This window comes from Physeter macrocephalus, chromosome 14, assembly GCF_002837175.3.
Source record: "Physeter macrocephalus isolate SW-GA chromosome 14, ASM283717v5, whole genome shotgun sequence".
Taxonomy (NCBI): domain Eukaryota; kingdom Metazoa; phylum Chordata; class Mammalia; order Artiodactyla; family Physeteridae; genus Physeter; species Physeter macrocephalus.
In genome coordinates, this window is record NC_041227.1 from 60,612,784 (window position 1) to 60,627,373 (window position 14,590).

The 14,590-nt window shown below is 48.0% G+C and overlaps 1 protein-coding gene across 2 annotated transcripts in view; it reads right to left on the reverse strand.

Annotated features, from left to right (window-relative positions):
* The window catches only part of CLEC19A (C-type lectin domain containing 19A), a 22,528-nt gene extending 8,780 nt beyond the window's left edge, over positions 1 to 13,748 (reverse strand). For both annotated transcript variants that reach the window (XM_007126461.3, XM_028500168.1), the window contains exons 1-2: positions 13,600 to 13,748; positions 2,241 to 2,406 (exon numbers count right to left, since the gene is read on the reverse strand). In XM_007126461.3, the coding sequence (XP_007126523.1) occupies positions 2,241 to 2,406; positions 13,600 to 13,687 (254 nt within the window). In that variant the 5' untranslated portion in view covers positions 13,688 to 13,748. The remainder of the gene's footprint in view (positions 1 to 2,240; positions 2,407 to 13,599) is intronic.
* Between the last annotated feature and the right edge of the window lie 842 nt (positions 13,749 to 14,590).

The following is a 14,590-nucleotide window of genomic DNA, read 5'->3' on the forward strand; positions in this document are numbered from 1 at the left end:
GCCCCCCAACGGGAGAGGCCACAACAGTGAGAGGCCCGCGTACGGCAAAAAAAAAACCCCAAAAACTCGGAGATAGAAAGGCCCAAGGTGCTACTGCAAGTAGTAAGGAGCAGAGGTCAAATGAACTTAATTCAATTCAACTGTCACTTGAAGCAAAGATGGAAATTAAGCTCAAAGTATGAAAATTTAAACTTTAATCAGATGCTCCGTGAACATAAGTTGATAGTGTGCTTAATTATGAAGGAAAAGAAGGAAAAGAACAAAATTACAAAGCATGACAAAATGCCAGAATTAGAAAATTGGATTGTGTCTCAAAGACAAGATGTAATTAGAGATTTTATAATATTGTCTAGCTTTATGGGAACTGAACTTATAACAGACGCATGCGTTGTGCAAATTCAACTTTTCTACATGTTTTTGGGAAAGTATTATATACCAAAGTGGAAAACTACCTGTATAAGAGAGGAAACGCTGGTATAACATTTGGGAAACGTTAGTATAAGAGAGAAAAAGAGGGATGTCAGGACTTGAGAAGAGAGGAAGGAGGTAAGTTCAGGCAGAAAGGAACAGGATCTGGGTCAGGGGCTGTTGGAAAACCCCTGAATTTGCCTGGAATCCTTTCTAATGCCTATTAAACCAAGGGATAGATTACATGCACCGTGAGGCAGGCTGAGCCATCCTTCCTGTGGACTGGCCAAAGGGAAATCTTCATTTGGAATCACTTTTACATTTACTATTTATTACATATATTTCATTTCCCTCTATAGGTTGGTTATTTTTGAGAACTTATTTTATCCATCTTTATAAGTGTCAGTCACGTGCTGTGCTCTGTATCACAGGGGATTTGACCCCCGAAGATCGCCTTTCCCAGGCTTCCATGTCAGCTGCCCTCCATGTAATGGGAGGCACTGATGGGAAGGATGGGAGGGAGAGAGAAGCCAGGGTATTTCTTTCCCTCTCTGCCTGGGGAGGTGCTGGCAGGGGCTGCCTGCCTTCGGTGGCTCTAGCTCCCACAGGACTGGCCCGCCCTCCAGTTAGGGGTGGAGTTGGCTTCCTGCTGGTGTGACTCTCTAGATACACTACTGCTTCTTTAAGTTCTCAGCGTCCATCACTTGTGTATGTATGAAATTCTCTCCGTGTTAAATGTTCGTAGTGGTTCCTGTTTTCCTGGTCAGACACTGACTACCTCACTATATTCTTCAGCACCACCAAGGATGCAGTGGGTGCTCAATAAATCTGCTGGATGAGTTGATGCAAGGATTCAAGACTTCTTTGGAAACTAAGATTGAGGACCCCTTCCCCACTGTTAACAAAACTCAGTGACTCTAAAGCATAAAGAACCAACCATCATTCTAACTTCAAGTCTCTGAGATTCTTGAAAAATGAGGTAAGATTGTAAATTTGTAGTTTAGTGGCAATGGAACACATCACACATGGCTTCAAAGAACCCACAAATCAGCAAGGAAGACAGATGTGAAAAGAAGTCACTAAAGTGATGAAGAAAGTGCTCCTGGAGAGGTGGATGGTGAGTGCAGTCAGATGCCATCGAGTCAGGGGTGACTTTGGTGGAAAGATGGCAGAACTGAGTCTGGAAGGTTAGGAAGTGTCTCCCTGGAGGAGAAGATAGGGATGGGAATTCCCAGTGGAGGGAACAGAATGTGCAAAGTATGCAGGCGTAAATGGGCTGGACCACTTTGGAGAACTTCGAGATGGTGAGCATGGCTGGGGCTTAGGAGGCATGGAGGAACACTGAAGGAGGCCTTGGTGGGTGGACTATGGAACCCAACTGCTCAGGTTCAAATCCCAGCTCCACCACTTTATAGCAAGTTACCTTCTTGGAGCCTCAGGTTCCTTATCTGTGAAATGAGGATACTTACCTAATATGGTTTGCGGGAACTTGATGCTTATAAACTCTTAGCAAATAAATGTCAGTTATTATGTCTTATGTTATGTTCTTTACATACATATTATGTGAGTTATATCATAGGGTCAAACCCCCTGTGATACAGAACAGGGCACAGCCCAAGATCGGCACTTATAAAAATGGACCTTCCAGCCTGCTGTTTGCTACCCTTGCTAAATGCTTTGTCCTCTACTGCCAAGGCCAGTGTCAATGAGAACTTGGGCTGAATAAAAGCTGCAATCACCAAAGAGAAACGCCAGTGGGACACACCATTCTCCACACCCCTTTCCAAAGGGGGTGTTTGGTTGGGCTACAGAGGACAGAGGAGTCCACTCACCTGTGGATGGAGGCCAGTTTGGCGGACTTCCTGCCGATGGAGAACTCAGAGCAGTAGAAGTCAGCCTCAGCCCAGGTCTTATTGAGAGGGAAAAATCTATAGCAGTGGCCTTTGAACTCCATCCAGAACAGGGGGCACAGGGAAGCCTGGGGCAGCTCTGGCATGGCTGGGGGCAGAGAGAATACGGATTGGGAAGAAGATTGGCCGTGCAAACGCTGATGCTACAGCTTATGACATCTTTTTAAGAATGAAAGTAAAAAGTGTCGCCTTATGATTAACGCATCCCTAAAGTTTACAAAATAATAAAAGTAATATGTGCTCATTATAGAATCCTTGGAAAACGTTACTACATTAGAGTGTTTCTCTTCTTGTCATGTTGAATGTAAAGATTTTTTTAAATGCAATTGTGATTATATTGACCATACACCCATCAGTATTCTGATTTCTAAAAATTAAGAGTATAAGCATTTCCCCTCATGTCATTATAAATTTTTGTAAACATTGTTTCAAATAGCTCTTTAATATTCCCTAGTGGCCCCCCTAGAGTTTATTTAATCATTCCCCAATTTTGGGATAATTAGATTGTTTTCTCTTTTAAAAAACAATTAGAAATAATCCTGAGATGAAAAGGCTTGCGCATAAAGCTTTTGCAGCATTTCTGATGATTCTCTGGGGATAGATTTTTAAGGCTTTGATACAATTTGCTAAATTGCCTCCTGAAAGCAATTTATACTCCCACGGTGATGTCTGAGAGTTGCCCATCTCACAGCGCCCTTGCCTGCACTGAGTGTTACCACTTTAATGGCAATCTTTGCAAATTTTATAAGCAAAAAAATGGTATCTTATTTCAATCTGCACTGCTGGGCTCTCTGGCCAAGGTGTATATTTCCCTACTGTAGTCAAGACTATTTCTACCTTTAGCCCGTGGAACTACTGGGGTTCAGGATGTGTTCTTAATTCTAAATACGGACATACAAAAACCCCATGTTTGAGACACTAAAGTTCTCCAAAGTCTCAGCCCCTCTGGAGGCCTCTTATCATATACTTTTTTTGGAAACCACGATTGAAGATGACTGACTGGGGGAGAAAAGCATGCTGAGAACCTGCCTGGAACTCAGTTGGGTGGCAACTAAGACCTGACACAGCCAAACAAATAAATAGATAGAATTTACTTTAAATAAATAAATAAAGCTTTTAAAAAAAAAATAGAGCTATGCTAAGCAGACAGCTTCCATCTGGGCTCCCTGTCCCTGATGAGAGCCATTGGGCTTTCCTGTTTGATCAGAACCAGCCCTTCCCCCACCCTAGGCAGCTGCGCTGGTCAGTCCTGCCTTGTCCCACCTCTCCCCACCAGTCCCGGCCAACTGTCTTTCAGTGTGTGCCAGTATCCAAACTGGAGCCAGCTGATTCAGAATTTGCTCTCTTAACCCTCCCTTACATGGCAAAGGGAGAGAACTCTTGCTTATGGAGTTGGGGGCTCAGGACCTCGGCCCTTCCCTGCCCCTCCCCGGACTTCGGTCTCCTCCTTTCTCAGTTGAGAGCATTGGTCTAGGAGGACATTGCCTCGATGCCGAGAGGGCTGAAGGACCCCTTGTGATGCTGCGTGTTGCTGAGCTCCCTGTGGGGACTTTTGCCCATTCCTCCCACACAGAGAGATTCGGCTGAATCATTCCCAGGGGTCTGCTTTTGGAGCAGTTCCCCCTTTGCATGGATGAGAAGCAGCAAATCATTTCCATCTGCTTTCCACCCATCACTTGTAACCAAGGACACTCATTGATGAGAACGTGGCCACGTCTGTCCAGGTGTTGGCTGGAATAGTTAGCCCAAGAGTATGATACTTGCTGGTGCTAAACCACTTTCCCCACTCTCACCCATCCTATAATTATTTTGCACCCTAACTATTCATATTAGAGATGGAAGTAGGGGATGTAACCACCCCAGTTTGCCCAGGACTGTCCCAGTTCTAAATCTGAAAGTGCCACATCCCAGGCCCCCCTTAGTCGATCACCCTGGAGCACTGATTCTCAACCAGGGGTGATTTTGATTCTCAGGGGACATTAAACAATGCCTAGAGACATTCTTGGTTGTCAAAAATAGAAGTGGTCGTGCTATTAGCATCCAATGGGTAGAAGCCAGAAATGCTGCTAAACATCCTACAATGACCAGGACAGCCCCACAGCAAAGGGTTTTCTGACCCCAAATGTCAATAGAATCCTCGCCCTAGATGGAAGGCGGAACTCCAAAATGTAAAATAGCCCACAGGGCAGCAACACAAAACATCACAGCAAACGTCCACATTTCTCAGCCTATCTGTAGTTTCTTTAACAAAAATTAAGCCACACAACTGATTAGAAGTAGAGTTTGTGTTATTTTTCTAATTCTGGTGTTAAAATATATAACTATTATAAACCCATGGCTTAAAAGCCCCGGGGCACTGCTAGAACACTGTGTTTAATGGTACAGACTTCACCAAAGGATGCTGCAGAGGGGAAGTCTTGCATTTCCTCCCTGAGTTTGGCATGAAGCTGACAAACTTCTTCATCATCTCCCTGACAGAGGGACGATTGCCCCCTCCCCACTCGGCGTATCCTTTCCTGTAAGGTGGGACTCTTCACGGGTCTCCTCTCTGTGAAAGGGTCCGAGTCTCATCACTCCCTCCCTGGTGTGGATGTGAAGCCCGAGCTCCTGTATTAGGGAGGCTGACACCGCACCCAGTGCTCTGCCGCTCATGTGCCCACTGCTTTGGTTTCCATCTCTTAACTTTGTTTCCTGCCCCTGGTCGCCCTCCTCACTTTCTTGGAAGCCCAGCTTAACTTTCAAAGGATGTTTGTAAAGTTTATCTGTATTTCCGGATGTCTATAGTGGAGACGTTTTCTGTTCTCTAATTTACCATAAGGTCTGATCTGGAAGTTTCCACCCTCGTTGTCCTCTATCTCTTTTTTCTTTTCCTTCACTTAAAAAAAACTAAACTTTTTATTTTTGAATAAATTTAGATTTACAGAAAAGTTGCAAAAATATTATACAGAGTCCCTGAATAACCTTCATCCAGTTTCCCCTGATGTTAACATCTTACATTCCCACAGTACGTTTGTCATAACTAAGAAATTAATACGGGTACATACTCTTCAGTAAACTACAGGCTTTATTCAGATTTCACCAGTTTTTTCTTTTTCTGTTCCCAAGATCCAACCTAGGATACCCCATTACATTTGCTCTACCGTTGTGATTTATTTGATATCAAATATTATAGTATAGCTGTCTTGATTAAAGCTACTGTTCCTTTCTTTCCCCAGAAAAGTGTACAGAGATGTGTACACACACACACACACACACACACACACACACACACACGGCATGTGGGATCTCAGTTCCAGACCAGGGATCGAACCCGTGCGCCCTGCAGAGGAAGCGTGGAGTCTTAACCACTGGACCACCCGGGAAGTCCCATACACACACAGTTTTGATTAGACAAAACTGACAAGAATTGGCTGGACCTGACCAGAATTGTCTAGCATTGTTGGATATTTGCCCCAAATCATCTTTACCTCCTCTCTCTCCCTCTACGCACATCCAATCAATTTTTAAGTCTTGTTTATTCCATCTCCCAGCACCTCTCCAATTCCTTCCTTCCTTTCTTCTTTCCTGCCTGTCTTCCTCCCTCCCTCCCTCTCCCTCCCCCACTTCTGTCTCTGTCTCTTTCTCTTTCCCTTCCACATTCTTCCTCCCCCTGTCGTCTCTCACAGAGACCTCCTCAATTGCCGCTTGGCTGTTCTTCCTGCCTTATCTCACCTTCCAAATCCAGAGGGATCCTTCCAACACCCTGATCTCATCTCACCGAAGCCCTCCAGGAGGGCCCATCACCCTCGGGAACAGGGCTCCCACCTGCCCCTGCAGCTTTGTCGCTCACAACATGCTCCAGATTTGCTTCAGCTCTTACCATTTCTCAAAGTGTGTCCAGATCTTTGCAGATACTTCCCTTGGCCTGTCTTCGGCCAATTCGAGTTTCTTCTTTGAGTCTCAGCCACATGGTGGCTTCTTTAGGGAAGATGAGGTAGGAGCCTCTCTAAGAGCTCCTAGAGCCCCTCATCCCTCCCCTCACACATCCCCGTGAATTCTTGTTCAGTCTGGCCTCCCCCTGCACAAGGTCTGCTGTGATCATCCCTCTCCCCAGTGCCTGGCACATAGTAGGTGTGCAATAACTAGTTTTGAATGACTAAATGCATGCTAGGAAATCAAATGCTGCTTCTTTGGGTCAACTGCCCCTTTTGGGGGACAGTGGTGAGAAGGGTGTGGGCACCACCCATGTCCCCTGATGCCTCCAACCTGGTGTATCTTTTTTTTTTTTTTTTTTTTTTGCGGTACGCGGGCCTCTCACTGCTGTGGCCTCTCCCGTTGCAGAGCACAGGCTCCGGACGCACAGGCTCAGCGGCCATGGCCTACAGGCCCAGCCGCTCTGCGGCATGTGGGATCCTCCCGGACCGGGGCACAAACCCGCGTCCCCTGCATCGGCAGGCAGAATCTCAACCACTGTGCCACCAGGGAAGCCCCTAACCTGGTGTATCTTGACTCTAGGATGGCGTGCCTGGACTTTTCTAACTCGGCACTGAAGGCAGCTGACTGACCCTGGTTTTCCAGATCACTTAGCTGTGAGGGGCAGTATCACATCACCAGGCACCATGTGCCCTGATGCCTCCAACCTGGTGTATCTTTTTTTTTTTTTTTTTTTTTTTTTTGCGGTACGCGGGCCTCTCACTGCTGTGGCCTCTCCCGTTGCAGAGCACAGGCTCCGGACGCACAGGCTCAGCGGCCATGGCCTACAGGCCCAGCCGCTCTGCGGCATGTGGGATCCTCCCGGACCGGGGCACAAACCCGCGTCCCCTGCATCGGCAGGCAGAATCTCAACCACTGTGCCACCAGGGAAGCCCCTAACCTGGTGTATCTTGACTCTAGGATGGCGTGCCTGGACTTTTCTAACTCGGCACTGAAGGCAGCTGACTGACCCTGGTTTTCCAGATTACTTAGCTGTGAGGGGCAGTATCACATCACCAGGCAGCTCGTTAGCAATGGAGATCTCAGCTCCCACCTTCCCGCCCTTCTCCCCACGCCTGGTCCCTTTGATTTTCTCCACTGAGCAAGTGGTGATTATGGATGCCTGGGGTGAAACATACCAGAAAATGGGGCTGTGACAGGTCACTGCTCAATTACTCCCCTTTCCACCTGGGCAGGCAAAGGCCTTTAATTGGGAGGACCTGGGAGGCAAAAAGGAGCCACTCACTTGCACTGGGATGATAATGAACTCCACCCTGCCTGGCAACCCCCTACCTCTATCTCTGGGATTTTAGAAACGAGGATTAGATTTAGGACTTTTGTTTTTCTTTCTTTTTTAAAAAAAATATTTATTTATTTATTTGTCTGTGCTAGGTCTTAGTTGCAGCATGCAGGCTCTTAGTTGCAGCACACAGGATCTAGGTTCCCTAACCAGAGATCGAACCCCGGCCCCCTGCATTGGGAGCGTGGAGTCTTAATCGCTGGACCACCAGGGAAGTCCCTTAAAGGACTTTCATCAACCTGGAACCCAGAGTAGCCTTTGCTAATTTGTGTCTCTCTGGTGAAGAGATCTCTATAGCTTTATAGCTTGACACTCAGGTAGTGATGGTGACATTATAACCAGGGCCAACCCTACTGAGCTTCCGTCTGAGCCAGGCGTTGTGTCAGGTGCTTTGTACATATCAATTCATTTAGTCTTCATACATCCTACAAGGTAGGTACCATGATCATCCCCCTTTATAGATGAAGAAACCAAAGCACAGAAAGGTTGAGTAACTTGCCTGAGGTCACACAGCTCCTAAGTGGCAGAGCTGGGTTTTGAAGCCAGGCTGTGTGGCTCCAGACCTAATTTAGAGATTCCTGCTGCATTTAAGCCCATTTCCTTTTGTCTCAATCTTGATGGTCTGGTTCTTCATTCATCCCCTTATTCATTCAACAAGTCTTATTTGAGCACCTACTTGGTCTCAGGTACTTGGCTATGTGCTGGAGATACTGTGGCACACTACACAGAGGTGATCTCTGACCTCATGGATCTTACACTCTCTGGAGGCTGACATTAAGAAAAATAAGCACAGAAATAAAATGTCATTAATATGCAATTAATATGGATTTGTGTCATGCAGGCAAAAACTTGAGGGAGCAGCGCTCAAATTATTTTGGAAACTGGTCATTTGTTTGCCCCTTTTCTCTCCCTAGTTGAACTGGTGGCCACCCCAACCCTGCCTTCAGGGTGTCCACTGGTGATTATGACAGGACGCCAGATTGAGTCCCCTTCCGGATGGGGAAAATAAAGGTGTTGCCACAGGAGCACCTAAAAGGGGCACATAACCCAGATTTGGAGATCCAGGAGGCTTCCTGGAGGGGGTGATGTGAAACCCCCCACTGAGACCTGAAGGATGAGGAAGAGTGTTCCAAGTGGAGGGCACAGCATGTGCAAAGGCCCAGAGGTATGAGAGAGAAGGGAGCATTTGGAGAATTGCAAAAGGTTCAGCCTGGCTGGGAATTTGAGAGAGGGATGAGGCTGGAGGTGACGGAGGGGAGGGGTGGAAGCTGGGGAGGGATGCACAAAGAAGCTTGTTGCTCTGGAAACCAAGAGGCCAAACTACATGGTATTTTACTTCAATTAGCAGCACCAGAGGCCCCCAGGGTCTCCCAGCTGGGGTGGGGGTCAAAGCCTTTGGAAGCTCTGAGCTTGTTAAGGAAAGAGGACATGCCACTGGAGTTCAGGCCTTGTTTTTTTAATCTCTCTCTTTTTAAAAGAATAAATTGTCACCTTCCCACACGATCTGGCTGCTCGCTCCCCTGGCCCCAGTCCAGCTGCCCACAAACACACTACCCTGCCTCCTCCTGCCCAGATCAGCCTTGAGAGCCAGCTGGGAGTGGAGGGGGAGGCTCTGGGGGCCACATTGGCGGCCTCCTCGCCCCCTGTCACTAGGCCCCAGATGTCCCAGGGGGTCGGAAGTGTCTCCCAGTGTCTGGGAAGGTGGCCACTGGGAGGGCTCAGTCACCTTCATTGCCTGCTGTCTCCCTGGTCCACACATCCCACCCTCAGTGGGCCCTTCCCAGTGAATCCTGGCTCTGGGGTGCAGAACTGCTGGTCCCAGGCCTCTCATGCCTCAGCTTTGCTTTCCCTCCTTCCAGGCTGCTTTTGTGGTCACATGATACAGAGGAGACAGCACTGGGTGATTTTTTATATTGCTCATAACAGTGGCCATTCATTGTGTGGTTAATATAACCGTCGAGACCAAACTGGGAGGGGTATTTGTATCATCTCCATTTTATAGGTGCAGAAACTGAGGCTCAAAGATGTTAAGTCACTCGCTCCCACAGCTAGCAAGTGGCAGTGAGATTAAGGTTGAAATTAAGGTCTGATGGACTTGAAAATTCCTAAGCACTACAGTGCCTCCAGAAAACATCTTTTTCTGGTCTTGGTTTTCTCATTTGGCAAGACAAATATATTAAACACCCAATTTAACAGCATTATGGACTGAATGTTTGTGTGTCCCCCTCCAGTTCATATGTTGAAGCCCTAACCCCCAGTGTGATGGTATTTGGAGCTGGGGCCTTCAGGATATTAGGGTTATATGATGTCATAAGGGTGGACCCCCATGATGGGGTTAGTGCAATTAGGAGAGGAGGAGAGACCAGAGCTCTCCTTTCTGTGGCCATGTGCAAGCCAGGAAAAGACCTCTCACCAGGAACTGAATTGGTCAACACCTTAATTTCGGAGTTCCCAGGCTTTAGAACTGTGAGAAATAAATTCCTGTGGTTTAAGCCTCCCAGTCTGTGGTATTTTGTGATAGCAGCCTGAGCTAACTAAGACCAACATAATTAAGTAATAATTCAATGCTTCCTGGGTGCTTATTTGGCTTGAGGTCTGTGCCCTCAAGTTGCTCAAAGCCTGAAGGGAGGAATGCATAGCACACATGGGAATGAGTCCTCATATACTAAGGGACATTCTAGAACTATGCAGAGGGCTCTGTGACCATAGAGGAGGGGTAGGGAATGGGTTAGAGTGTCCAGGTGGGGGTACTCTAGGATCTGACTCTATGATACAGACTGGAGGGTGGGGAAGGGTGTACTCTAGGAAGTAGGGACACCCAGTTGCCCAAGCCTCTGTGCTCCAGCCTCAGAGCTTAGACTCTGGCGTTAGATGACTCCAGTTAGAAACTCACCTCTTTGTGCCTCAGTTTCCTCATCTGTAAAATGGGCATGATGATAGTGCCTACTTCACAGGGAAGCCAGTGCCTGGCTTATAGTAGGTGTTCTAGTAAACATGAGATATTACAACAGAAACAGCCTGGGCCCTGGAATAATCCTGGTGCTGAGTGCATAATGCCAGTTTCTTGGAGGGGAGAGGAAGAGGCTATGGAACTTGACTGATTCTCCCTTCCCACCCCTGAAGCCCTGCAGAAGCAGGCCCTGAGCATCAAAACGCTTTGCTAGAATTTCCTTTGCTGTGGAAAGTTCTTGGGCTCAGGAGCCAGGGAAAGGAAACTTTTTTATGGTTACGGTTGAAGAATCATAACAGCAAATATTTATGTAGCTTTTACTAGGCGCCAGGCCCTGTTTTAAGCACTTAATATTTGTTAATCCACGTAACCAAAGTGATCAAAGCCAGGTTCAGAGAAGGGTTTTAGGAAAAGGATCTAGTCTGGCTAAATCCTTTCTAGTCTCTCAGAAGTGTCCAAAGGTTTGTTTCCAAAGCAGATCTAAGGGTATGGCTGGCACTATTTGCGTATATTTGCATGTTCATGAAAGGTCCAGAGCAGTGGGATGAAGGATGGAATGACCCTGTTCTGTTTTGTACCTAAAGGCTCGGGATGCAGGAGAGGAAGAAGCACCAGGCCCGCTTTCAGTAAGGAGGGCTATGGTTCTGCGCCCACCTTCATGGTCTGCAACGGCTCACCAAGACCCCAGATAAGGCTTCCCTAGTCACACATCAACACGCACGCTCACACACACACCCACTTGACACACGCACACACACTTAACTCACACGTTCTCTTCTGCATTGAAATCACTTTCCTCTAGCAGATTTATCCACTCAGGCTTGAACTGGGCTTTCTGCTGGACTGGATGGATGATGACCTTGGCCAGATTATTTGGCCTCTGTAGGCCTCAGTTTCCACAGCTGTATTGTGGAAGGATTGAGCCAAGTGGATTTCCGGGACCCTTCCTTCCAACTCCAACTCTGAGGTCTCCAAAGTTGCTGGGTTGGAAGGGATCTCAGTCTCCTCATCTGTAGAATGGGACTGAGGCATGGGGCTAGATGTCTGGAAGTTCCTTTTTGAAGGCATTTTGTCACAGCAGAAAACTGTGTCTCCTGGTCAATTCTATCATAACATCAACAACCACAGTGGCAGAAGTAGTAAGGTAATAAGCCATTTTTCAAGTGCTTTCTATGTGCTAAGTGCTTCACTTGCATGATCTCATTGAAGATTCCCCAAAACGTTTGATGGACACCATTACCATCCTCACTTTCCACAGGAGGAAACTTGAAGCTCAGAGAAAGGTCCCATGGTCACAAGCTCCCACTCTCAAACTCAGCCTCAGGACTTTCCTCTTATGCTGGGCAGAAAGGCAAGATCTTGGAACACACAAATATCTTTCAAGGATATTTTGTTCAACTTTTCTCCTGCTCACCCACTGCACGGATGAGGATATTGAGGCACAAGAGCAAGCAGGCAAAGACACTGTTATGGACTGAATGTTTGTGTGCCCCCCAGATTCCCATGTTGAAGCCCCAACACCCAATGTGATGGTGTTTTCATGGGGTCTTTGGGAGGTGATTAGTGTTAGATGGAGTCATGGGGCCCCCATGATGGGATTAGTGTCCTTATAAGAAGAGGAAGAGAGACAAGAGCACTCTCTCTCTCCACCATGTGGCTACTTGCAAGCCGGGAAGAGGGCCCTCACCAGGTAACAGATCAGGTGGCATCTTGATCTTGGACTTGTAGCCTCCAGAACTCTTCCTGTTGTTGAAGCCACCCAGTCTGTGGTATTTTGTTAGGGCAGCCCGAGCTGACTAACACAGACACTCAGAGAGTTTATGGCAGACCAGAGCCCCTGATGCTTGCCCAAATGAACTGACCACCCTTTATCTCCCATCACTAGGGTTACCAGATTTAAAAAAAAAAGAATTCCCAGTTAAATTTGAATTTCAGATAAACAAGAAATAAGTTTCAGCATAAGGTATGTCCCATGCAATATTTGAGACACTTACAGTAAAAAATGATTTATTGTTTATCTGAAGTTCAAATTTACCTGGACATCAGGTATTTTATCTTGCAATCTTATCACCCCACTATTTAAATTCCCCTCAACACTGTAACTACCCAATAACATGGCTTTATGGGGCTCTTACAGATGTTTTATTACAGTGTTAGTTTTATTTTAATGGGGATAGAAATAGTATCTCTGCCATAGAGTTTTATTGTGAGGATTAAATAAATCCATATGTAAAAAGTACTTAAAACAATGCCTGGCATATAGTGAGGGCTACAAAAGTATCAATTGTTGTTATTGGTATTATTATTATTATAGTTTTTAAACCATGTTTGGAAAGAACCCTCCTGGTAGAGGTGACAGGCCAGATCTTCCACCTTGAAGGGACTGAAGGACTCAGGACTCTTCCTACCCCAGAGTCAGCACCCTAGCCTCCCTACTGCAAGGGTGAAGAAATTGAGCTCATTTGAAGCCCCGTGTCCTCCAAGTGGGACACTGGGAGGCCACGTGCCCGAGGCTGATGGATCCCAATCCCTGGGGACACTGAATATCCGCAGAGCTGGGTGTCACTGGGCCAGGCCGCCAGGGAGGTCACTAGAGGGACAACTATGTCCTCCTGCATGCCCAGCTCCCTGGGAACAGCTGTCACAGCCAAGGTGGGACTGCGGAGCCCAGATGCCAAATCCCTAACAAAAATACCATCTTCAGATCTTCCTGTGGTGCCGGGCACTTTCCCCAGATTATCTTATCTCCCTTGCACAGTAGCCCCAGGGGGTGCCATTGTGACCACCGTTTTCTGAAGGAAACTGAGGCTCAGAGAGGTTAAGAAACTTGTGCCAGGTCATACAGCTTTTAAGATGCAAAGCTGGGGTTGATCACCAGGTCTCTTTGCATCTGGCCCTAGCACAATACGCATGAGCTGGAGGGAGAGTAGCTGGAGGGGCTGTCAGGAGGCTCAGCTTGGCCCCCCAACATTCCTTGGGTCAGGCAGGCCTGCAGCCCAGCAGCGAGGCCTCACTGACAGCTCAAGCATTTGCGGGGTGTCCTCCTCTCCTCCTGCCCCCGGCCCTGGCCCCGTGCTCACCTGGGCTGATATTGATGTCCGTCTGCGGAAAGGCCTGGGCGGAGAGGAGGGTCAGGACGGCCGCGGCCCACAGTCCCCACCTCTGCATCCTGGGCCCCGAGAAAGCCACCTCACGGCCTGAGCAGGGGAGAGAGGCCCTGCCGTGGGAGCTCGGGTGCGGACGGCTCTCCGGCCCGGAGCTCAGGAGGACTGGGTAGACCGCAGTCTCCTCCCCCGCCCCTCCCCTGACTCCTGTTTCCTCCCTGCACGGCCGCGGCCAGCTCAGAGTGACAGCCTGAAAGCCGCCCCTGGCCGGCCCCCTTCGGAGAACCCAGAGGAAGCACAGCCCTGCTTCCGAGCCACCGAGTGGCCTTGGGCACGTGCTTGCTTCCCTTGAGACTCTGTAAGATGGGACAATAGCAGCGCGCACGTCCCCGCCTGGCACAGCAGATAAAGCATGTCGGAGCCCTAGGAGGAAATAGTACCAGAAGGTAAAGATACAAGTCAGCATCTAGGGCAGAGGTCTCCTGGGCCAAAGCGAGCTCACCTGTGGATGTGATGTGTTGGGTCCATGGTGTGTTTTAAAATTTCTAAAAATTCGTTGTCAGGGTGTAAGATCAGGAGATTTTAAGTATAAGTCGAGATTTCTGCGTCTGCTGAGAATCTGAAGATCTGACAAGACTTAGGCCTCCTTTGCACATGGGAACAATTACGCGGAGCTGAGAAAGGGCTCCCCCTGCAGGCGGGGCCTCAGCGCTTCGGCTCAGCGGGGCCCCAACGTGTCGGCCCAGCTCCGAGGGCACTGGATTCCCCGCAGCGAGGAGGAAGGGCAGGCGCGTCACCTCCTGCAGGGTCTCTTGGAGGTTAAAGGATGTGCCGGTAGAAGGTTCTCGACACAGAGGAAGAGTTCAACAAAAAGAAGCAAACGTTATCATTAGTGTACAGTTCTGGCGTGTTCACACTTAAAATATAGATCCGCTGGTATTTCTTTGGAATCTCACTGCATTTATGA